At 50.3% G+C, this 26,085-nt stretch overlaps 1 protein-coding gene across 1 annotated transcript; it reads left to right on the top strand.

The window, feature by feature from the left end:
* The first annotated feature begins 7,041 nt into the window (after positions 1-7,041).
* On the top strand, positions 7,042-15,425 carry LOC113615508 (putative glutamate--tRNA ligase, mitochondrial). Its single transcript, XM_027097993.1, is given in 3 exon segments — positions 7,042-7,149; positions 13,999-14,467; positions 14,470-15,425. Coding segments are annotated over 3 exon segments (1,533 nt in total).
* The last annotated feature ends 10,660 nt before the right edge of the window (positions 15,426-26,085 follow it).

The raw sequence follows: 26,085 nt of genomic DNA, 5'->3' as shown, positions 1-26,085 counted from the left end.
CACAGTTGTGTGATCTCAGCCATGGACTCATGGTGTCATAGCCGTTCTTCTGCCTTCGTGTCTACAAATGCTTTCTGGTGGGTGAGTGGTGTGTTTCTCTGAAACACAGGTAGAAGTACTGTGAAGACAGCTGAATCGTGAACTCTCTTCGGAAATGGTTAAGGGCCCTGGGGAAACGAGGCAAGTCTTGACAGTCAGCACCGGTTTCCTGATGTGCAGAACCCCATACACAATGGGCAGTGGAGAGGCACCCTTCTATGGCACCGTGGTACCCACAGCAGTAGGTGCTTGTATTAGTTTTCTATGGCTGCTCTAAGAAGTTACCATAAATGTAGTGGCTTAACGCAACACATTTATTCGCTTACAGTTCTAGAGGTCAGAAGTCTAAACTGGGTCAACAGGGCTGTGTTCCTTCTGAAGGCTCTAAGGGAGAATCCATTTCCTTTCCTTTTCTACTTTTTAGAGGCTGCCTGCACTCCTTGGCTCAAGGCCCCTTCCTGCATCTTCAAAGCCGACAGCGCACCGTCTTCAAATCTCTCCATCTTGTTCCCTCTCTCTCTCTCTTTCTCTTTCTCTGACTCTGCTTCCATCATCACATGTCCTTCTCTGACTCTGACCTTCCTGCCTGGTAATTACCTTAGGCCCACCTGGATAACCTAGGACATTCTCCCCATCTCTAGATACTTAATCACACCTGCAAAGTCTCTTTCGCCATGTAAGTTACCATATACTCCCAGGTCTTGGGGATTAGGACACGGACATCTTAGGAGGGCATTATTCTGCCAAATACAGTACAGGCAAACCTCGTAGATGTTGCAGGTTCCGTTCCAACCACCACAAAAGACGACACCACAATAAACTGAGTCACGCGAATTTTCTGGTTTCCCAGTGCATATACAAGTCATGTCTACACTATACTGTAGTTTATTAAGTGTGCAATAGCATTATGTCTAGAAAAACAATTGTACATAACTCTATTTAGAATACCTTATTGCTAAGAAAACTCCATCCTCTGACCATGCAGGGTTGCCACAAACCTTCAATTTGTAAAGAACGCAATATGCCTGCAAAGTGCGATAAAACAAGAGACATGCCTGCACTTGTCCTCAGTTTCTCCTGTTGGCATTTGTTTGGTTGGTTCCGAGGGCATCTGGGTCTGGAACTTGGAGCTTTCTGGGGAACCATCACTGGGGGCTGGACTCCAACCCAAATAGTTCTACGGAGATAATGGCAGCAGGACTGGAAGTCTCCATCTTATAGATGAGGCCCAAGGCAGTTGAGCAACTTGCTCTGGTTAATGAGAGGCACAGCAAGGACTTAAATACATATACACCGCTGCCCCACCCAGCACTGCTGGCCAGATGGTCCAGGTGGGTCCTAGTGGCAGAGACACAGCCCTGTGCGCTGGGTGGCCCTGGATGAAGTGAGTGGCACCATGGCGGTAGCAGGCTAACCTGGTGACACATGCACTCTGCTGGCGTGAAGTTCCCCAGTGCCTCTGTTGCTGGCAGGAGCCAGGCGACCCCTCTGTGCACGTGCGAGCAGTCACTAGAGGTACCCCTCTCTGTGCACAGATCCCCTCTGGGTCCTCCAGGGCTAGAGGTGTTCAGGGTATAGAAGTAGGCTCTAGAGGCCCTCCTGGCATGAGCCCTGTAGTGGATTGACTGGTGACTCCCAAAAGATGTGTCCACCTGGAGCCTGTGACCTTATTTAGAAAAAGGGTCTTTGTAGATGTAATTAAGGATCTCAAGGAAGGGCGGGCCCTGAACCCAATAACAAGTTTCTTCATAAGAGGAGAGGAGAGGAGGGGAGAAGGTGATATGAAGATAGAGGCAGAGGTCAGAGTGACGCATCTATAAGTGAAGGAACGCCGAGGATGGCCGGCAAACCACCAGAAGCCAGGAGAGAGGAACAGATGCCCTCAGAGCCTCCACAAGGAGCCAACTGTGCCCATACCTTGATTGCAGACTTCCCGCTTCCAGAACTGGGAGAGAAGAAGTGACTATTGTTTTAAGTCTCCCAGTTTGTGGTACTTTCTTACAGCAGCCTCAGGAAGCAAGCTCAAAGGCTGAGTCATTGCGTGCAGGCCCATAGGCGTTAGCAGAGTTTCTGTGGCCTAATGATTCCTTCCGCCTGTCCCTACTGGGGTCTGGGGCAGACCACACCCCTGCTCCTTTCTTAGGGTGGCAGCAGGAATGGAGGACCCACACAGCTACGGGAGGAGCCACGTCTGAGTCCCCCAGCGAGCATCAGCTGAGCTCATAGAGCAACACCCCTGGCCTGGGCTGCCGCAGGTGACTGCAGGTGTGACCTGTCGATTGCCGCAGAAGCGGGGCTGGGGTCAGCAGCCGACCGGGCACGTGCCCACAGTCCTGCACAGCCCCCAGAAGGGGGGGCTGTCAGTTCTGCCAGAGGTATGTGGCACGCTGACCGTCAGGGGGCATCGCTGCACCAGCAGACGTTGAGGCTTCTGTCTGTCCGTCCCTGAGTGAAGTCCAGGCTGGCTAGGGAGACCTGGCAGTGGGGTCCCTTGGCTTGAGCTGACCATAAGGGCCCCTCCTGTGCAGAGAAAGTGTTCCAGATCAGCCCGAGGGAAACAGCCTGAACCAGGCCACGAAGGGGGGAGGGCGTGGGGAGCTGGCAGAATGAAGGTGAGCAGGGGTGAAGTGAGGACTTCCATGTCAGAGGTGAAGTGAACTTGCCAGTGGGAAGGCTTGGCCCAGAGGAAGCCGGGCAGTGTTAGCCAGGGCTCCTCCTGGCTGCCCGTGGCCCTGGCCTGAGTGCTGGGAGCAGGCCAAGTTGCCACTGCAGTTCCCCTTTCCCACCCCGACCAGCCCAAGGGCACATCGCCTCTGGAAATGGAAAGGGGCTGTCTGTCCCCTTACCCTGGCCGCTGTTCCAGGAGCTAAGGAATGCTGCCCTCCAGCCTGACCGAACTCACCAGAAGGTCGTGGAAAACAGCTCTGCAGAGCCACACCGGAGGCTACGCAGTCCTAGAGGATCGGAGCGCGTGACCTGTACCCTGAGCCAGCTTCTATGGAAGCTGAGCCTGGCTGGAGCTAGTGACACTGCTGGCACCAGGTGACAGAGGCCCTTCTCTTCTCCATCCTCAGAGGCAGCAGCAGTGATACAAACCCCAAAGCGCATCTTCTTTCAGGGAGGTGGGCAGTTTGTCCAGAGATTTCAGCTTCCACAGATAATCCCGTGAATAACCAAAATCACCACCCAGATCTCTGTCGCCGAAGCTGTCGTTTCAAGGGACAGCAGTAGCCTCTATAGCCCATGAATCCTAGAGTCTGAGAACATGGGGGCCATTCAACCATGGTGGTATACGTTGGAAGCAATGCAGCAGGGCAAACCCCAGTGCCGGGCCAAGATGCCAGCCACCCTAGGGCAGCCGCTGAAGGGGCAAAGTGTCAGAGGTGGTCTTATACTATTTTCCAAAAGAGCCGATAGTAAGTCCCAGCTGGGAAGAGGGCCCTTTATGTTGTTGCCACCATAGCAGGCCGCCCAGGGCCATTTGATACTGAGAACATGGTGCCGGGGGTGTCTGGGGGCACTGATGTCCCCCAAGATGCCACTGCTACAGATAGGAGAACTCGGTCCAAAAGCCGATCTGGGGAACCCCAAGGACTCCACAACCCAGTCCCCCCAGTCCCTAGAACAGCAACACCACTGACATCATCACAGACACGCCCCCCTTTCCCAGGTCACAGTGCCATCTTGAATAGACAGATGTCCTTGTCATGATCACATGCTTTACCCTGGGCACTGGGCCTCTATCAGTTCCAGCCACCACCCTTTCTTCCAACAGAAAAATGTTCTGTCTGTAGGGGAAGCCTCCCACTTGACCTCCAATCCTAGCCCTTGAATCATAGCCCCACTCTGGAAAGTTCTCTTCACAGGCCTTCACATTCACATGCAGGCGTCCAACACTTGTCACCCCTTGGTCCCCGGCCAGACCAAAGACATACAGTCAGATAGACCTGGATTAGCTATCCAGGACCACCATAAGAATGGGTCTACACCTTACAGAAAATCAGTTCTCTCCTAACCAGTCGATAAATGTATCACAAATCCAGCCCTGGGCTCAGCTAGGGAGGTGACAGTGTGGTAGCTAAGAGTGTGGCTCTGGAGCCAGACTGTCTGGGTTCAAATCTGGACTATTAGCTGTGTGATGCTGAGCAAAGTACTTAACCTCTCTGTGCTTCAGTCTCCTCTTCACTAAAATAGGGATGATAACAGTACGCATCTCAGGGTCATTGCAAGGAGTGTGTGTGTGTACACAGTGGAATCCCAGAACTCTACCACCACCACGTCCAGCCCCACCCCCATATCTCCTGGGTGACAAAACTCCCCTGTCCGGCTATCTCACCGCGCGAATTGATCCTCGGCTCCTTCAGCCACAACAGCGTCCCACAGCAGCCAGGGCTTTGCTGAAGCCTGAGTGCCCCTCTCTAGTAGGCAACCTACGCCTGGAGAAGTTGCAGTACCCTCCCCAAGGAAGACCCCCGAGAATACTCTCCAAGCCTCAAAGCAAGGCAGGGCATGCACCCATTGGTGCCAGGTGCCTAGGGGAGCTGAGGACCTCAGGAGCAAGCACCCACGCAGACCCCCCCCTTCTACAGCTCAGCCCCACCGCCTTGTGTCCTCCTAACTACCCAAGAACAGGGACCAGAGAACACTCTGGGGAAAGTGGTAAGCTCGTAGCAGCTACTCCTCTGCCCACTCTATACAGGCCGTTACCCGGAGCAATAGGACAGGATGAACCGGAGGCGAGCTGTAGAAAGCTGCCTCCCAGACCGAAAAGGCAGAGATGGGTGTTGTTCATTCATTCATTCATTCACCATTCATTCATTCAACAATATCGATTACGCTCGGCATTTTCTAGTTACCTAGGATACAGCGGTGACCAAAAGAGACGGAATCTCTGCCGTCATTGAACTCATCGCTAGTTGGGAGAGACGGGCAATGAAATAAATAAAATATATAGTATGTCAGATGGCAGGAAGTGCTATGGAGAAAAAAAAAAGCAGGGAAGGGGAGGGTCAGGAAGTTGTCATTTTAATAGGATCGTAGGGAAAGGCCCATAAAGGAGCTGCAAGAGGGAACTCTGGGATTGTCTGCAGGAAGAGTGTTCAAAGCAAAGGGAGCAGACAGTGAGAGGGTCCTGCTGAGGACCAGCAAGGAGGCCAGGTAGCTGGAACAGAGTGAACATGAGGGAAAGGGGTAGGAGACGTGGTCAGAAAACTAACCGGAAGCCAGATTACACAGGGCTTTGTAGGGCTTTGGGCTTTTACTTGGAGTGTGATGGGGAGACATGGGGGAGTTTCTGAGCGCAGTAGGGATGTGATCTGGGTTATGTTCTAACAGGACTGTTCTACCTACCATGGTGAGAACAGACCAAAGGGAACGTTTTCCTTAACGCATGTCTTGGTCCGTTCGCCCTATCATGATACTGTAGGCTGGGATTTTGTATTCAACAGATATTTGTTTCTTACAGTTCTGGAGTACGGAAGTCCAGGATCAAGGTGCTGGCAGGTTTGATGTCTGGGCAGCCACTTGCATCTAAGGGGAGATGTTGAGTTGGCAGTAAGACATGAGATTCTGGACCAGGTTGGAGGTAACATTCAGGAGTCAATGTATATGAATTGTATTTAAAGTCATGAGACTGGGTGAGGACATCGTCAGGAGTGGGGATAGAAAAGAGAAGTTCAAGTTATGAGCTCTGGGTCACTGTAACATTATGACATGGAGAAGATGAGAAGAAGCTGCCGCTAACAAGAGAAAAAGCAGCAGAGTGTGATGTTCTAGAACCAGCCTACTGGGGCATCTCCCCTACCCCAACCTCCCCACAGCCAAACACACACACACACCTAGAGGTCTGGGCTCCTCCTATGAACTCAGAAACAGAAGAACAAGCCAGCCATGGTTCCTCACTCAGAGGTCTGGGTCCCAGCCCACGGGCCCCCTCTACATACAGGGCCACCAGCACTAGCCAGTACCCACTGCCGAGGTCTGAGTTCCCCCCTCGTGGGCCCCTCTTCCACGCTCAGAGACACCGGCACCAGCCATCTGCACCACAACCTCAGAAGTCCTGATCCAGGTTTACAGGGCCCCTCTTATAAGTTTCCAAGCGGCTGTGCTCTCCTCTGTTCCCTTAGCCCAGGGGTGGGAGCTGCTTCCCGCAGTCGCTCCCATGATGCCTATATGTTCTCTTTATACCCTTTCAGTTACCCAGTTAACAACTTTTCCCTAAATCACAATTCTCTGTTCAAATATCTGGCATGTTTTTGTCTCCTGAATAGATCCTGGCGGATACGAGATCATTTGGTCAGAAGTTCAAGGTAAGGAGAAACAACGGTGTTGGAAGAATCAGGTATGTGGATATTAGAATCAGCAAGGATTACTGGAGGAATGGTGTTAGAGAGAGTGACGGTGAGCCAGGAACTACAGTTTCCAAGGAGTGAAGGAGAATGACCCAGAAGTCTGTAGATGGCTCTGCCACAAAGAGCAGTCGCAGATGGTATAGTTGATGGCAGGAGATTCAGAACCGACATCAAGATCAAGAACCATGGGAGATGGAGGCAGTCTGCGGATGTCCTTTGCCTCTAGGCTAAAGGCCAGCGGGAGTCCTGGGAACTGGGTGGTGCTTTGAATCGTGTCTCACCGCTACCCTGAGGGGTCGTCTGGGTGAGAGCTGTGCCTGGTCGGCGGACCGCAGAAGGTCTGAGGAGGGATGCAAGTGTGCCATTCCTTTTAAACTTTTTTTTTTTTTTTGCGGTACGTGGGCCTCTCACTCTTGTAGCCTCTCCCGTTGCGGAGCACAGGCTCCGGACACGCAGGCTCAGCAGCCATGGCTCGCGGGCCCAGCGGCTCCGCGACATGTGGGATCCTCCCGGACTGGGGCACGAACCCGTGTCCCCCGCATCGGTAGGCGGACCCCCAACCACTGGGCCACCAGGGAAGCCCCAAAGTGTGCCATTCCTTATCCCTGGCTTCAAGCAGGAAGAAGCTTGTAAACAGCAGAGACATGGGACCATGGCCTTCTATGGCTCTGTGTCCACTCCCAGCCTGGGCCACGGAAAGGGTAGCGAGGAGGGCAGATGCACCACCTCCCTTACTCCTCGCCAACTGCCCCGTGATGTGGTGAGACATACCAGGAACTGCTGGGCCTCCTTGTCTGGCCCAGGGGGGGCTTCCACCCCAGGATAAGGACCCTCACTTATCATCATGGCATCATGGACATTCCTGGAACAGGTGGATTCGGAAAGTCCTCCCCTGGCCTTAAAACCTATACTTGCACCCGAGCAGGCAGGGGCCAGGTGGCAACCTCAGGAAGTTCCAGAGTCTATGGAGCTCTCCATCTGGAAAATGGATCTCAGACCCTTCAGTGGCCCGGGAACGGGAAGCTACTGCCTACCTGCATGCCCTGGCAATGGGGAAGGCCATCAAAAGCCCCCACGACTCTTTGTCTGCGAGAGGCTTCCTGGCCACAGAAAAGAGTATCCCTCAGCATGAGCAGGCAGCCTGAGTACTCCTGAGTGGGGAATTCCCGGGCTCAGGAAGAGAAGGGGCCATTGTTCTTCATCACCTTTCAACCTGGAATTTACCAGCACTACAAACAGCTCCATCCAAAGCCCCTTTTTGGTCCATCCTCTCCACAGCTGCCATGGTGAGCTTTGCAAACAGAAATCAAATCATACCACTGCCCTGATTAAGACCTCTCCGTGGCAGCCAGCCAGGCTCATATCAGGAGGCTCTGAAGCTGGCTACAGCTGAGGACTGCCCTTAGCTCCCAGAGACCTCTCTGTTGTTTTTGGCTTGCGTTTTTTTTTTTTTTTTTTTGACATATAACATTGTGTAAGTTTAAGATCTACACTGTGTTGGCTTGACACATGGTCCTTCAGTGAGTCGACGGCAGAGCTGGAGTTAAGCTCTGGTCCCCTATCTCCCAGCACCCTCCTCTGCCCACAGAACCAGGCTGCTTACAGAAAAAAGAAAACTAACTCCTGCTCCCCCCGGGTTATCCTAAGGCAGCCTCATCTACAAGCCCACAGAGACTTTCCGTTTCCTCCCATTCACCTTGTGGAGTCAAATAGTCCTGGGTTTGAAATCAGACTTGGCCACTTCCTTGCTGTATGTCTTTAAACAGCCATTTAACCTCACTCCACCTCAGCTTCCTCATGTATAAAATGGAGCAAATGGTACCCTCATCATAGGGCTATTTTGAGAATTAATGAGCGAATGTATATAAAAAAGTTAGCACTTCCCTGGTGGTCCAGTGAGTAGGATGCCGTGCTCCCGGTGCAGGGGGCCCGGGTTCAATCCCCGGTCGGGGAACTAGATCCCGCATGCATGCCATGACTAAGAGTCTGCATGCCACAACTAGGAGTCCATATGCCACAACTAAGAAGTCTGCATGCCTCAACTAGGAAGTCAGCATGCCACAACTAAAAAGAAGATCCCGCATGCCACAACGAAGATCCCATGTGCTGCAACTAAGACCCAGTGCAGCCAAAATAAGTAAATTTTAAAACAAAAGAAGTTAGCACCATGTTGGCAGATCTTAAACAATAAAAGCTTGCCATCATCATCATCACCATCATCCCCGTCACTACAAACATTACCATGACTGCTATTGGCACGGAGCTTCTGGTTTCTCTAGCCACCGCAGCTCTCATGGTCTACCCTCTCGCCAATCCCCTCCATGCTCTTGACCCATTGGCCCCTACTGCTCTCACCCTGCCAAACCTCAACCCTGGATCGAACCCACCTCCTGCCTGTTCATCCCACAGCCTGAAGGTTAGGGACACCCGAGGTTGAGGATTTTCTGCCTCAGCTGGGCCCTCGCCACCACCTGGATCACAGCAATCTTTCTCCTTGTACCTAGCACAGTTTTTTAAATGCCCCATGGAAAGTTTTCTGAACTTCCACCGTCTGTGTAAGCGCCCATTTCACCTCCCTCCTCACTCTGAGCAGATAAAAAAATGTCTTAATACCCCCCAAAAAATTAAGGCCTAAATGGGAGAAGTCCCATCATGCCTTGAGCCTTGCTCTCCTCTACATCCCTTCATATGGCTTCCCTGGTGGCAGCAGTGGTTAAGAATCCACCTGCCAATGCAGGGGACACGGGTTTGAGCCCTGGTCCGGGAAGATCCCACATGCCACAGAGCAACTAAGTCCATGCGCCACAGGTCCTCCCCTCTCCATCCCAGGTTGGCCCTTCCCCTGGGCTCTGGATCCCATGACCTCCAGCCTCCCAGCACATAACTGACCCACTCTCCCCTTTTCTTCCCTTGTCTTTCCACCCTTTCCCTCTTCTCTGGGAGGCAGTGTCATAAGCTGGATAACAGCACAAGCCCTGGAGTTAGCTGCATGGGATCAGAACCAGCTCTGCCCCTTATTAGCTCAGTAACCTAAGGTAGGTCCAAGCCTGTGTTCCCTCAGCTGTAAACTTGGGCTAATAATAGCATCTACCAAGCTCACAGGATTGTAGTGAGGATCAAATGAGATAATGCATGAATGGCTTTTAAAGTACAGTCTGCCCAATCATTAGTCATGGTTCCTGGTCTCTTCACACCAGCCAAGGCAACCTTGTTGCTTATATCCTTACCAAAGTATCCTTTCCTTGACTCCACATGCCTCCAGCTACCACCCTTGGCTCTGCTCCTTTTTATAGCAAAACTCCTCCAAAGACAAGCCTGTGCTCCTTTTCCCCACTTCTGCTCCTTCCCTTCTTTCCCCAAATCTCTCCAATCTGGCTGACAAACCCATGGCTCCACCAAAACTAGTCTTGTCGAGGCCTTCAATGAGGTCCACCTTGCCAAACCCAAGGGCCACTCTCGTCTTCATCTTCCTTCGCACAGCTGATGACTCTCTTCTTCTGGAAACACTCTTCCCTTAGCTTCCATGACCCCTACGTGTTCCTGATATGCCTCCTACCTCTCTGGCTACTCCTTCTTCCTCTCCTCTGCGGGCTTTCCTTTCTCTGTGGGTCCCTCAAATGTGAGTGTTTCTTAGGACCCCAGCCCTCTCCTCTCATCATTTGGTATTTTCCCCATTGGCAATTTCATGAACAAATAGGTTCAAATCATGGGCAGAGCTCAAGAAGTAGTGCCTAGCTTCCAATCTGAGAAGAATGGTGAGGTTATAAATGGGCCTATCACGGGGTTACACGTTTAGAAGCTGGTGGATTGGTAACAAGTTGGGGAGTGGAGTCCTGAGGTCCTGAGCAATGTGAAGGTATGACATGCCTGTTCCCCTCAAGGTGCTAGCTGCACGGTAGGCCGACTGGCTCAGTGACCTGAGCAGTACTGGACACTCCCTCTTGCACCAGAGCCTTCTACCCAGGAAGCCTTTGTCTCCTCCTTGGTTTATGGAAGCTGCTCATAAGAACATGGTGTACAGGCTGGTTCTAAGCAAGTGGGGTCACAAGGAGCAACACAGCAGTGGAACACTGAGTCCAGGCAGAAAAGTGGAGTAAGCTAGAGGCAGAGGGCGACCGCTCTCATTTGAAATGAGCTCAGAAACTCATTCTTGAGTCTCCAGCAAGGTCAATAGAGGCAGCTGGGCAGAGGGATGAGACCAATTTGCCCAGTCTCCCATTTGGATGTCTCGTCTTCTAGGAAGAGCCTGGGATTGGGGACCCTGAGATGATGGCTGACACCACAGAAGGTGTCCTGGAAGACCTGGTGTTCCTTTAGATGTGGGGTGGTGTCTTAGGTGTTTCTGAGTACAGTTAGTAAAGCCAGCCTTCCTGTAATGGGGTGATTGCTTGTGGACAACTGTAGGCTGATTGCCCAGATTCAGTGGTTGGAAAGCGTGTGGTGCAATCCCTTGGCCCATGCCACGCAAAATCCCTAAGGTGTTCTCCAAGGACTCTGCCCTTCTGCTCCACTTGGCATCTGTCTGTGGTGGCAGTGGGCAGGGACGTGGCGATGGGAGGAGACAGAGTGTTGCCTTAGAAAGACTTAGGGATTACCTTCCAAAACTGGGCCGGGAACTGAGGCCCTGAGTCTAACTCAGTGGCCTGGGAGATAGCTGACTCCTATTCTGAGTGTGGCTTTTTTTTTTTTTCTGTGGAAGGGACCGGCTGGTAACCACAGGTGAACCAAGCGGTCTCCCACCGACAATGTATGAGCATGCCCGCTGCTCCAGATACCCATCAAAATTGTATTGTAGACCTTCCTCATTTGATTCATTCTGCTGGATATGTGGTGGTGTCACATAGATGTTTTGATTTGCATTTTACGATGATCAGTCAAGATGAGCCCATTTCATATGCGTATGGACCTTTTGATGTCTTCTTCATGGAGCGTCTCTGAGTCTTTTACTCAGTTTCCTATTAGGTCGTCTTTCTCATTATTTGTAGACCTTCATTATACATTTCTTAACATGACTCCTGTGTCATTTCCATGTATTTCAAGTATCCCCCACTCTGCGGCATGCATTTTCACTTGTGTTTTCTCTTTATGATGTCTTTTAATTACAGAAATTATTGATTTTAATGTAGTCCATTTTATTGATCTTTTCCATTGTAGTTAGTGTCTCTTGTGTCTAGTTAAGGAATCTTTACCTAAAGTCCTGCAGATATTACCTTATTTTATCTCCTATAAGATGTATTGATTTATCTTTCACATTTGGTTATTAATACATCTGGAATCAGTTTTTGCATATGGCGTGAGGTGGGATCCAAATACGTATTTTCCCATGTGGATACCCAGACGGCCATTTTCCAAAAAGGCCATGCTTTCACCAATGAACTTCAGTATTACCTTTGACATAAATCAAGTGACATGTGTTGGGTCAGTTTCTAGACTCTCTATTCCATTGCTCAGTTGTTTTTTTTCTTTTGTTTTGTTTTTTCATATCCCTGTGCCAATAACACATCAACATAATTACTATGGCTTTACAAGTCTTTTTTTTTTTTTTTTTGCGGTACGCGGGCCTCTCACTGCTGTGGCCTCTCCCGTTGCGGAGCACAGGCTCCGGACGCGCAGGCTCAGCGGCCATGGCTCACGGGCCCAGCCGCTCCGCGGCACGTGGGATCTTCCAGGACCGGGGCACGAACCCGTGTCCCCTGCATCGGCAGGCGGACTCCCAACCACTGCGCCACCAGGGAAGCCCCTACAAGTCTTGATATATGGGGATGTAAGTGCCCTTCGCTTTGTTCTTCTTCAGGATTATCTTAACTATTTTCAGCCCTTTGTATTTCCATATACATTTGATAATCAGATTGTCAATGCACAAACACACACACACACACAGCCTACTGTGATTTTTTATTGCAATCACATTGTGTCTATAGATCAGTTTGGGGAGAATTAACTTCTTAACAATATTGATCCTTCCAATCCATGAACATGATATATATCTCCATTTCTCTAGATTGTCTTTAATTCATCAGCAACGTTCTGTCATATTCAGTGTAGAAATCTTGTACATCTATTTTATATTAAATCCTGCATAATTAATGGGGTTTTTGTTGCTACTGTAAATGGTATCATTAAAATTTTTTTTCTGTTTGTTTGTTGCTAGTATATAAAATAACATTGCTCATTAATTCTAATAGTTTATCAGTAGATTTTTAAAATTATGCCTGCTCCAGGTTTTAAATTAAAATATTACTAGAGACACTGCATTGGTCCATGAGTCTCTGCTCCCTACCATATCCCATTCTGCTCTGTGCAGATCATAGCATTTATGAGAAGTCCTTTTTGGGTGTAACCTGAGGCTCATGAGATATGCCCCTGGGTTTCTTATGGCAGGAGCCTGAGATTTTAACCAAATGAAATTTAGAAATAAATAAAACCTTTAGTAAGTGTGCATTACTTGTCAAGTATTGCTCTAAGGGACTACTGTTCTTAGTCCTTTGCAGGTGTTAACTCATTTAAGTTCCTTAACAGTCCTATGAATTAGGTACTGTCATAATCTCATTGAACAGATGGGGGGAAACTGAGAGAAGACAAAAAATTTTCCCAAGGTCAGCCAACATGTTAGTGGCTAAGCGTTTCACCATTACACTATTTGGCCACTCCTAGTCTATAAAGTCTTCAGCCTGGCTGTCTCAACGTGAGGCTCTCCACCTCCTCGTCCCGAGCCCTGGCTTTCCCCCCAAGTCATCACTCCATCTGCAGTTGACTAGTGCCCCTCACCTCAGGCTACTTCTGGAGATTAAGGATTCGGGACATCAGGGCAAGCTTCATAGAGGTGAGCTGGTCTTTAAAGGCTGAGGAGGACTGAGCGTGTAAAGATGAAGTGAGGAACAGTGTCAAAGACATGGAGAAGAAACAGAGAGAAATACAGAGTACGGGTTCTCGATCTAGGACTGGTCTTGGTGGGACCCAGAGTTTTCATATCAGTTATTGTCATTACCAATATTACTTTTGCTCTTAGTGCTTTCATCAGAACAATCATACGTACCACCATTAATACTGGAGTCATTTGAAAATGCCTCATCTTTGTATTGTTCAGTCACTGCGAAGGTCACATTTCTTCCGTGGTATCATTACAACCTACAATGACTAACGGAAATATTTGAGTGTATCTGTGTTGCAGACCTATGGAAATACAACTTGTTACAGCCTCCCTCCACCCATTGTGATTAGGTCTGGCCTCACAACCTCCCATACATTAGCAATATCATAAGAGAATACTTGAGGGCGTATCAATGTGTTCTCAGAAAATGTTTCTAGTTTCTTTGCTTGGGATCAAGAACCTTCAAGAGAATGACTGGGGATAGGGCTCGGGTGGTCAGAGGACAGGAACAATCAAGAACTACTGCCTTAAGAATCAGTACGATGGCATCAAAAGCACAAGCAACAAAAGAAAAAAGAAATAAGTTGGACTTTATCAAAATGACAACTTTTTGTGCATCAAAGGACACTACCAAGAAAGTGAAAAGACAGCCCTCAGACTGGGAAAAAAGAATTGCAAATCATATATCTGATAGGGGTCTAGTATCTAGAATATATAAACAACTCTTGGTCCCCGGAGGCCCCCAGTGGCCTTGGGCCACCCCCTGGGGCGGGGTGTGAGGCCAGCCTGGGCACTGATCCCAGGGCTGCTGTGCGAGTGCGGTTCGCCCCCAGCCCCACAAGCTTCTTGCACCTGGGCGGCCTCCACACTGCCTTGTACAACTACGTCTTTGCCAAGAAGCACCTGAGGCTGGAGGACACGGATCAGACCTGCCTTGTGCTTGGGGAAGCAGAGAATATTGAGGACGTGCTGGAGTGGGCAGGCGTCCCCCCTGACAAGAGCCCCCGCCGGGGAGGTCCTGCAGGGCCCTACCTGGAATCTCAGCGACTTGCGCTCTACACGCATGCTACCGAAGCTCTGCTGAAGAGGGAGGCCCTGAGGAACCATCAGACTCGCCAGTATGACAATCGGTGCCGGAGCCTGAGCCAGGCGCAGGTGGCCCAGAAGCTGGCCAAAGACCCCAAGCATGCCACCCACTTCCGCCCGGAGGGGAGACACCAGCCTTCCAGGACTTGGTGTATGGCTGGAATCCACACAAGGTGGCCCGCATGGAGGGGGACCCGGTCATCCTGAAGAGTGATGGCTTCCCCACGTACCACCTGGCCTGCGTGGTGATCGACCACCACACGGGCATCAGCCACTTGCTGCGGGGCTCTGAGTGGTTGGTCTCCACCTCTAAGCACCTGCTCCTCTACCAGGCCCTGGGCTGGCAGCCCCCACGCTTTGCCCACCTGCCCCTGCTTCTCAACAGGGATGGCAGCACGCTGTCCAAGAGACAAGGGGACATTTGCTGCCGGCAGCTTCCTGCCGATGCCCTGCTTGACATCATCACCAACTGTGGCTCAGGATTTGCAGAGAACCAGATGGGGAGGACCTTGCCAGAGCTGATCACACAGTTTAAGCTGACCCGGATCACCTGCCACTCAGCCCTGCTGGACCCGGAAAAGCTCCCAGAATTCAACAGGCTGCACCTCCGCCAGCTGGTGAGCGATGAGACCCAGAGACGCCAGCTGGTGGGGAAGCTGCAGGCCCTCGCGGAAGAGGCTTTCGGGAGCCAGCTGCAAGACAGTCGTGTGCTGGACGCAGCCTACATGGAGAGGATCATCCTGCTGGGACAGGGGCACATTTGCCGCCTGCAGGATTCAGTCTCCCCAGCGCACTCCTACCTGTGGACTCGCCCTGCTGTGGGTCGAGCGCAGCTGGGTGTCATCTCAGAGAGGGTGGACGTCATTGCCAAGCATGTGCCGGGGCCTTTAGAAGGATCCGGTGGGAACTTAACTCAGGACATGCTGAACGGAGAACTGGAGAAGCTGCCAGAAAGTCTGGAAGGCACCAAACACAGTAACGCGATGAAGCTCCAAAGGAAGTGCGGGAACGAATACAGAAGGTGCTTTCCAGGTGGAGAGAAGGTGTGCAGGACAGCGGAGGTGGCGTGGGAACCGTAGTTGCGGGACCTGCCCTCAGACAGGGGGAGCAGGGGGCCTGGATCCCGTCGGAAGCTCGCGGAAGGAACCAAGAGTGGGCGCAGAGCCTCCGGGTGCACAGGTGCATTTATGGTGCCACGCCAGGCATGTCCTAATCAGTTGGCCAGTGTCGGCCAGCCACCTCTCACCTCCCTGACTCTGGAAAGGAAGGCCTCATATGTGGTTCTGACACCACAGTACACAGCAGAGGTTAGGAGCTGGTTCACAGAACAGTCACAGCTCATGTTTTAGTCTGCTCGGGCTGCCACAACAAAACACCACAGACTGGTGGCTTAAACAGCAGGAAATGATTTTCTCAGAGTTCTGGAAGCTGGCAGTCCAAGACCAAGGTATCGGCAGATTTCGTTTCTCCTGAGGCCTCTCTCCTCGGCTTGCAGACGGCTGTCCTTTTGCTCTCTCCTCACATGGTATTCCCTCTGTACGTGCCCTCGGTATCTCTCTGTTTGTCCTCTTAAGTGGACACAGGTGATATTGGGGACATTTCTGCTTTCTGTTTGTCTGCTCACTAGTTGGCCACCACAACCAAGATGAAGAAAAGTTCGTCATTACTGGTTGTATGAATATCTCCAGATACTTACTCTCAGAGTCTGTTGGTATGGGAGTTTCTCATTCTTCAATTTATTACCCTCTTAGCAGCAGCTCTAGCTACAAGGGCCTTCATTATATCCTAATTGCCAGTGCCAATCCCCTTATTTTTTATGTTAAAAATCCATTTGTAAATACATTTCAGCAGCCCTACCATCTCAGCATCGTTGCTAATTTAATCTCCCTCCCCCTCTATTAGCGCCACAGGGGGCTGACCAGAGCAGGCGGCGCCCAGGCTAATCAGATCACTAGTTTGTCTGAACATTACGCTTAGCAGGAACTCGATGGGATGTAGTGGGTCAGACCGGGGGCAGATTAAATCTTCCACCAGCTAGCTCTCAGGACCAACCAGGGGAGGGACCTGGAAGCAGACAATGAAAACATGGACCTCAGCTTGGAGGGGCTGATGGGGAACGGTCTGGGAAACTGTCAGGCAAGGTTGCTGGAATTGAGGGCTCTGCGAGGGTGTGATTGGATGCGAAGGAGAATTTCCCGGCATATGAAGCAGTGCTTCTCATCTGACCTGTTCACTCACCACTTCTCAGAACACTTCACGCAGTGAGCTGTGGCAAAGAGTGTAGTGAACAGCAAATCGGGAGACTGGGGGCTTTACCTACTTGTTTCCTCACTCACTGGGTGTCTTGGCGAGCTCCCTCACCTCCCTGGGTATCACATTCCTCAACTGGGGGTAATGATCCCAACCCTACTGACCCCTCAAAATTTTGATGAGGGCCAAATGAAATTTAAAATAAAAAAGTTTTAGTGAGCATGTATTATTTGTCAAGCACTGCTCGAAGGAGGTACTGTTCTTAGCCCTTTGCATGTATTAATTCATTTAATTTCCTCAACGGCCCAATGAGTAAGGTACCACCATAATTTTATGGAACAGATAGGGAAACTGAGACAGAGAGGACAAACCGTCAGCTGGAGGTTCTCTTTTTTTTTTTTAATTTATTTATTTATTTTTGGCTGTGTTGGGTCTTCGTTTCTGTGCGAGGGCTTTCTCTAGTTGTGGCAAGCGGGGGGGCCACTCTTCATCGCGGTGCACGGGCCTCTCACTATCGCGGCCTCTCTTGTTGCAGAGCGCAGGCTCCAGAAGCGCAGGCTCAGTAGTTGTGGCTCACAGGCCCAGTTGCTCCATGGCATGTGGGATCCTCCCGGACCGGGGCTCGAACCCGTGTCCCCTGCATCGGCAGGCGGACTCTCAACCACTGCACCACCAGGGAAGCCCAGCTGGAGGTTCCCTTCACCTCATCCTGAGCCCTGGCTCTCAGCAGGTAGGAGAGGGGTAAGCATCCTTCCCGTTCCACGATGCTCCTCTCAGGCCATTGTTCCGCCATCTGCGTGTAAATTCTCCTCCTCTTCAGCTACTCACGCCACCAGGTGCCTCTGCCGTCCTCCTCCCCTCCTGGTTGCTGTCATCTAACGGCCGCCTACGTATGTCACTGGAGACTCAGACACAGGCTCATAGTCTTTCTTCTCCCCCAAAGCCAGACCATCACCTTGGATGACTTCAGTGTCCAGGAGGGCAACCCAGCCGTAAGTTTACCTACCAGTCACAGTTCAGTTAGGGAAGCAGAGTCATGATGGGCGTGAAGGGAGATTAGACCTCACAACATGCTGGGAGATGCTGGGCAGTGAAGTCTAGAAGGGAGAGTTGGAGGGTCAGAGCAAGGGTTCCTAAAGCGTTTCCCCAAAGCGCTGGTATGATGAACAAGTGAGAGCTTACAGGAAAATTGGAGAAGCTAAGTGTGTTTAGCTGCTTCGGTCAGCAAAGAAGGCGAGGCTGTGGGGAAGTCTATGGAAGCTGCTGCCTCTGTGTTCTATCACCAAGCATCTGATGGTGGGCCTGAGGCCCCGGGCCACTGCTGGGAAGAAGAGCTGGGTATAGAACAGAGGAAAGCAAGGACAAACTGGAACATTCTAGGCACCTCTGCCTCCATCTGTCACCATATATGGCCATGAAGACTTTCAGGAAGCAACGGGCTCTTCTTCACACATCAGCCTTCTCATCACCAGGGACCTTCCCCTCCTCCCGTCTTCAGCCACCCCTTCCATAGTCATAACCCAAATGTACTCATCCTCTGAAATTCCTCATGTAGTCATCACACAATATGGCCACAGCCCCTTCAGTTGTTCTCACTGAGGTCACTAACCACCCCCTTGTCATTCATTCAACAAACATTCATTGAGCTCCCCACTGTGTGTCAGCGACTGTGTTAGATGCTGGGACACAGTGGTGAACAAAGACAGATCAGAACATGCTCTCATGATCTTCCAGTCTGGTCGGGGTGATGGGTTTTGATTCTACTATAGTCCCACAAATAAATAAAGACTTGTAATGGAGAAAAACACTCTGAAGGAGAGGTAAGGACATGGTGCAATGAAAGAGTAGCTGGGCGAATTTCTCTGAATCGGGGACGTCAGGGAAGGCTTCCCTCAGGAAGTGATGGTTGCACTGAGACGCTGTATTAGAAGTTAACTAGGGACTTTCCTGGCGGTCCAGTGCTTAGGACTCCGAGCTTCCACTGCAGGGGGCACAGGTTCAATCCCTAGTCGGGGAAGATCCCGCAAGCCACACAATGTAAAAAAAAAAAAAGGTTAACTAGGCAAGGATGAGAGAGAAAGATTTCCAACAAACAATGTCTACAAAAGCCTTGTAGCGAGAGAAACCAGGATTCCCTAGTGCCCCACTCACTCCTCAACTCACTCCAACCTGGTTTCCTTCTCTATCATGGCACCAATTTCTGTTAAGGTCACCAAGGTTCACTTTGTCACTAAAGTAAGCTTTGTAGAGAAGGAATTATATTCCAGGAGAGGGTGGATGGCTAGGTTAGCATCCTCAAGGTAGACGCAGCAGCAGGACCTGGGTGGTGAATGGGATTGTTTGGAAGGTATTAGAAGACAGGGATTGAACTGATGCATAATGGGGACTCAGATGAATTGGGAAAGCAAAGAGCCAGGAGAGGCTGATGAACCGTGAGACGGGCAGAGAGAAGAGCATGGACAAAGAGAGTGTGGCCCACGTGAGGACCTGAGCGGCCGGAGTGTGGATGGGAGGCTGGGGAGAGAGGTAAGGGACAGGACCTGGGTCATGAGTGACTCTGTAGCTCGTGCTAAGGAGTTTGCACTATATCCTGATGGCCACGGAACCCATCGGGGCTGAGAAAGATCCTCAAGTCAGATTTGGACACGGTGAGCGGGTGCTGGCCGTGGGGATGTTCGTGTGCAGATGCCCACCTTACTATGGAGGAAAGGTCGGGAGCAGAGGTAGAGCCATTGGCTTTGTCTGCGCACAAGTGGTAATTCAAGTCCCGAGTATGGATGAGCTTGATGGAGAGGGAGTGCGGACAGAGGAAGGGCCAGGAGCCCAAAACAGAGCCCTGAGGGACAAAGAATTTTACACAGGAGACTTGGAGTGGACTGAGGTCAGAGGAAAGCCAGGAGAGGTGGTGTCCTGGAAGCCCGTGGAAGAGACCCTTTCAGAAGAGGAGCGATGGGCCAGAGCTGTCAAGAGGCCCCAGAAGATGAGAACCTCTTTGAATCTAAATCCCGGGCCCAATATCCAGTGCCCAGCCATGTCCCTGGCACAGCAGAGGCACTCAAGGTTTGTGGAAGGAAGGAGTTGATGCTTAAGTGTTTCCGTAATAAACTGCACAGGCAGCAGTCCTTCACATGTTTGTTTACTGCAGGGCACCCCTAGGGCTGAATGATTCGAGTCACTGAAATCAGCACGCTGGTGCCAGTCTTATGGCCCACGCTTTCTATCTCCTTGCTAGCCAGCGGGAGCCATCTGCCTTCCTGAAGGAGCCCCTAGAAGCAAGGCCCGGCCCTGGGGCCCTGAGATTGCTCCCATAGGCAGGAATCCTGGAGCTTCTCGGGATGTCTGATCGATCCCATGGGTGGGGTCAGAGTAGAGGATCCAAGAGCCTAGAGAGGAGCGAAACGGGGACCAAGACCCATGAAAATCTCTGTCTGGGCGAGGGGTTCCCTGGAACTGGTTGGGGGCTTCCTTCGAGGAAGGCACTGCAAAGCCTGGGACTCCTGAGACGCAGGGCCCAGGAGGAGGGGTCTGGCTTGCTGGGGTTTGAGGGCAGTCCCCAAAGCTGGAACTGGAAGGGGAAAGTCGTTCTGTGGCTCTGTGTAGGGAAGGATCACCAAGAGATGGTCAGGGAGGGACTGCGGGTACAAGCGGGTACACCCCCAACCCTAATCCCAGAGTCAAGGGCAGAGCAGCCTGCAGTGCGCAGACTGACCGTAGGGTGGCGGGCGCGTGCAGCGCAGCCCCGCGGCGGAGCCCGGGCGCTCCCGCCCAGCCCTCCCGCGCTTGGCCGCCGCGTTTGTATTCCGAATGCGAGCCGCCACCGCGTGAATTATTAAAGCCCTGACTCCGAGCTCATCTCGCCCTATGCGGAGCTGGCTCAGCGCAGCGGGAGAAGCCGGCCTCTGGCTAAGCCGCGGTCCCCCGGGTTCGAGCTGGAAGGCCTTGGAGGTCACCTGGGCCCACCCTCTACTTCGGGGGAGGCATCCAGAGGGGACGGGGCCTTGCTCCAGCTCCACGGTGGTGCAGTCAGGACCGGAAAACCGGCCTTCCGAATACCGACCTGTCCGGGACCCTTTGCAAAATTCTGGATGTCCCCGGTCTGTGCAGTGGACGCAAGGTCCCCGTTGCAAAGTTCCCCGTCTAGCCCTTTCCCTGGTGTCTTGCTGCCACTCCCACCCGAAGTTCCCAAAGCACGCAGACTTCCTCCCCCTCCAAAAAGGCTCCAGCCCAGGTGCACCTACAGATCCCGTCCCTAAATTCCTCCAGGGCACAGCCAACAGACTGGGAGGGGAGGTGGGGTGCGTCTTCCCAGATTTCTGCTCAGGGCACACCGGCAAAGTACAGTGGAGTCATTTGATGGGGGGGGGAAGGAGAGGACTTTGTTTACCCTCTGTGTTCTGAAGGCTTCCAGAGACGGCCATCGGAAGCAAGCGGGTGCTGAGGGGGAAACTGAGGCAGCTCATCAATTAAAGAGCAGTCAGCCTTGCTTCCTACTTGCCTGCCAGGCCTGGAATCTGATACCAACACCCACACCCCCATACCCCTCCCCCCCCACCAGGTACCCAGGGCCTTGGACCCAGACCCCTGAAGGGGTTTCATATTTATCCTCTGAATTCGTAAGCAGCAGCTTCCCTTTAGGGTCTGCCTATCTAAGAAAAACCTGAAGGACTAGGTCTCTATGTGTCTCTGTCTCTCTCTGACTCTGTCTCTCTTTCTTAGAGTGGAACAGATATGGCAAGCTCCAGACGAGGTGGAAGCAAAATTGAACCCCAAACTGCCAAAAAATTGTCCACCTCCAGCCTTGAAAACCTACCTTGCTCAATTCCTGCCGTTATCCCAGAGGCAGGTTTCCCAATTCCGCAGTTCAGCCCAGCGAATGGGACCAGCCGCCATCGTCTCTCCCCTGAATGACTGCATCAGCCCGTTTCCAAAGCTTGCCACCTTACAGTGCTTCCAGCACAGCAGCCAGAGAGACTGTATGAAAACACAAGCTAGGTCCCATCGCTCCTCTGCTCAAAACCCTGCACCAGCTCCCATCCCATGCAGAGTGAGAGCCCAAGTCCTCACCATGGCCTACTAGGCCCTTTCCGTCTTCTGGCCCCGACCACCAGTCTCATCTCCTTGCCTTATACCCCTCCCATTGCTCTCTGAATCAGCCACACGGGCCTCTTCGCTGTTCCACAAATATGCCAGGCGCATTCCTGCCCTGGGGTCTTTGCTCTAGCTGTCCCCTCTACTGGAATGCATTTTCCCTGATATCAACTTCGTCCTTCTGGGTGTCACTTTATCAGTGAGGCCTTCCCTGACCACTCTGATTTGTGTTTTTGTTTGGTTTTTTTTGCGGTACGCGGGCCTCTCACTGGTGTGACACGCAGGCTCAGCGGCCATGGCTCACGGGCCTTGCCACCCCACAGCATGTGGGATCTTCCTGGACCGGGGCACGAACCCGTGTCCCCTGCATCGGCAGGTGGACTCTCAACCGCTGTGCCACCAGGGAAGCCCTGGTTTGTGTTTTTTTAATTAAAGTATAGTTGATTTACAATGTTGTGTTAATTTCTGTTGTACAACAAAGTGATTCAGTTTTATATGTCTATATGGATATATTCTTTTTCATATTCTTTTCCATTATGGTTTATCACAGGATATTGAACATAGTTCCCTATGCTATACAGCAGGGCCTTGTTGGTTATCCCTTCTATATATAATACTTTGCATCTGCTAATCCCAAACTCCCAATCCGTCCTTCCCCACGCCCCTCCCCCTTGGCAACCACAAGTCTGTTCTCTGTCTGTTTCTGTTTCGCAGATAAGTTCATTTGTGTCATATTTTAGATTCCACATAGAAGTGATACCATATGATATTTGTCTTTGACTTACTTCACATAGTATGATAATGTCTAGGTTCATCCATGTTGCTGCAAATGGCATTATTTCATTCTTTGATATGGCTGAATAGTATTCTATTGTATATATGTACCACATCTTCTTTATCCATTCATCTATCAATGGACATTTAGGTGGTTTCCATATCTTGGCTATTGTAAACAGTGCTGCTATGAAACTAGGGGTACATGTATCTTGTCGAATTAGAGTTTTGCCCTGATCACACCATTTAATACTCTGTCACTGTCCCCATCGTGCTCTTCTTTTTTCCATAGCGCTTGCTAACATACTCTACTGCTTCCTCATTTATGATGCCTCCTGTATGTCTATCACTACCTGCTATGTTGTAAACCTCAGAAGGGCAGGGATCTTGGTTTGCTTCACTGATGTACCCCAAGTGTCTAAACCAGTGTTGAATGAATCAATGAAAGAAAGAAAGAAGGAAGGAAGGCAGGCATATGTCCTGATGGGAGCAGTCCTTGGAAGCCCTAAGAGGTTGTATACTTCTAACGCCCTTACCTGTGCCTCTGGATGTGGCATGGGAGTATCAGAGCTGGTTGAGAGAGGCTCATGGCCAGGCCCATGGATGCTTTTAATCACAAGCTGCCTTCCATCCTTGTCACAAATAAATGTGGATTCCTGGGGAGTTGCAGTGGGGGTAGGGAGGTTAATGTTGACAGGAGACTCTGAAAACATTTCGGAGGCCAAAAGCATGTATTTTTGCCAGATAGTCCTGGAAACTCACCACCCTTGCTAAAATTGTTTTTCTGTGAAAATGGGCTCTGAGGTTTAAAAAAACAAAATATAAAAAACTGAAAAGCACTTTGGAAACACAACCCCAAACTCCTCAGTCAGAATGGCCTGAACTGAAAACATGACAATGGTCCCACTAGAGAAACACGTCGTCCAAGTACACATGGGAAACTGCACTCTGGCAGGACAACATCCTGAGTAATGTCCAAAGGACAATTTCTAGAGCAATTGATCTGTCTATGTGCAATGCTTCATCGGGAGCAGATGTGTGCCTTGTTTTTCTCATTACTGTGATTTACTGTCTTCTGAGCTTATTAAAGACAGAGGCATGAGCCCACTTTGGTGTGTGTGTCCTGGGGGGATGAGGGGATAGAGGGAGGGGGAGAGAAAGGGAAGGGGGAGGGAGGGCCAGGCGAGGAGCTTGGGAGATCGCCACTCTGCACCGGTGGTTTGGATTCCTGCTTCTGCTGCCCAGAGCTGCTCTCATGCCTGAGAGCACCCAGCTGGCTGAACCTGGGCTGATGGGTTGGTCCACTTCGTGGAGTGTTCCTCGCCAGTCGCCCTTCAACACACGCACAACATCTGTTTCTACCAGATCAAACATAGCCACGTGACTAACCACCAAATGGGAAGAGAAAGAGATGGAATCACTCTTCTCAGCTCCTCTCAGGATACGGGGAATCAATTTCATTTAATAGGTTTGTATGTTTTAGAACTTGCCGTTCCACAGTCATGTCAACCCAGATTCTCTTCCTCTGGGTGGTTTCACACACACAGACACACATGCTCACACAGTCACACATACATGAATTTATACACGCTTGCACCTGGTCACTTACTCATATATCTACTCACACATTCACGAACACACTCACGTACTCATACACACATACACAAAATGACTCATAGATACACACACACATACTCACACGCATGTTCATACACCTGCATTCACATATGAACACTCCCCAGGATGGGTATTGCCTTAGGCAACATTATTTCCTTGGCACTGGTTCCCCTGCACTGTTCTGTGAGATGGGAACTGAGGATGGGAGGGAAGAGCAGGAAAGAGTTGGAGAAACATCTAGGCTGGCAAGTCTCAATCTTTTCTTTGTTAAAAAAAATATTTATTTATTTATTTATTTATTTTTGGCTGTGTTGGGTCTTCGTTGCTGCTCGCGGGCCTTCCCTAGTTGCGGCGAGCAGGGGCTACTCTTCATTGCGGTGCACAGGCTTCTCATTGCGGTGGCTTCTCTTCTTGAGGAGCACAGACTCTAGGCACACGGGCTTCAGTAGTTGTGGTGCATGGGCTCTAGGCACGTGGGCTTCAGTAGTTGTGGCGCACAGGCTTAGTTGCTTCACGGCATGTGGGATCTTCCCGGACCAGGGATCGAACCCGTGTCCCCTGCATTGGCTCGCAGATTCTTAACCACTGTGCCACCAGGGAAGTCCCAGTCTCACTCTTTTCTGATTTATGATCTCCTTTCATAGTAATATTACTAATCATATAACATTCTTAAGCAATAAACAAATTCAGACTTTTTGCATTTTAAAAAGTGACATATACTCTTCATTTTATGTATGTTAGTTACAGGAGCAAGTAGATGCAAAACCTGCTTTTGTGACCCAACGTTTGAGATTCTCTTATTTTAACTTTAAAAATCTCATAATTATTGTTTTTAATTTACACATCTTGTGTCTAAATGATTAGCTAAGAAATGACATTTAAGGCTGCTAGTTGTAAGGACTTTTCTCCAAAATAATTTGCTAGCCTTTATTTCAAACAAATGAAAATTCTAATTGGCTATAATCGCCACTATGTTTTCTCTTCTTAACATTGTTTTTTGAAGGAATAGGAGCTCCTTGGGGTGTTTTATGGGAATTTTGGTGACATGAATATAATTTACATATCTGGTACAAATCATCCTGGGGTAAATTTGCAAAATTGTTATCATTTTTATCCTCCTCATTAACTTGTATGTGAATATCAGGTATTCTTTATGCTTATGCCCATGGCCCTTTACAGATTTAAAATAAACAATGTTTTATTTACATAAGAATAAAATCAATTTACAACTGTATAATGAGTCAAAATGACCATGGGGGATAGTGGTATTTAGCTGAATTATGAACTGATATCAGTCATTTCTACGCTAAGCCCCACACGTGTTCACTTAATACTCACTGAGCTGCTTTCAAACTACTCTGGTTTTAAAGGGAAAAATGTTTCCATAATTTTATTTTTTAATTTAATTTTATTTTTTTCCCGTAATTTTAATGAAATAACCTTTCATTGAAATCGAACTAGGAGTTATTATCATCTTCAAGTCTGGAAAACCCATGGCACACCATCACTGACCCGAGCTGGGAGATGTTGACCAAGGCCATGACAGTTGTACAGGTGACAAAATGGAGGTGCAGGGTCATAGGACAACGCACGGCCAGGCCACGGCTAGAAGGCAGGGTAGCAGAGTAAGAAGATCAGAAAACCTGGCTGTGAGTCCTGACTCCCCTACTAATATCCTATGTGAGCCTGGGTAGATGACTGCTTCTCTTGGCCTCTGTCCTCAGAAGTAAAATGGAAACAATACAAACACTCTCCCCCTTACCCTACATCATTTGTATAATCGGAACCCAAGTGTGTCCAATTTGGAACCATCAGAAACCCTGCAAACTCTGCTAAGGGTTTTTGAGTGACGTCCAGAGCTAACAAGGGTGACACCATAGCACAGACGGAGTACTTGGGTGTAGGGATGGCCAGCAGGGATAAAGAGCCATCTTGTTCAGTACACAGGGTCCTGACTGCAGCTAGACTAGTTCACACCAAAGGATCTTTGCGTGGTCTCCCAAGCTCTGC

Source organism: Aethalodelphis obliquidens, unplaced genomic scaffold (assembly GCF_003676395.1).
Source record: "Aethalodelphis obliquidens isolate GAN/ISIS:26980383/991018 unplaced genomic scaffold, ASM367639v1 scaffold118, whole genome shotgun sequence".
In the NCBI taxonomy this organism is placed as follows: Eukaryota; Metazoa; Chordata; class Mammalia; order Artiodactyla; family Delphinidae; genus Aethalodelphis; species Aethalodelphis obliquidens.
Note: the sequence above shows the minus strand (reverse complement) of the source record. Positions and strands in the feature narration are given on the sequence as shown.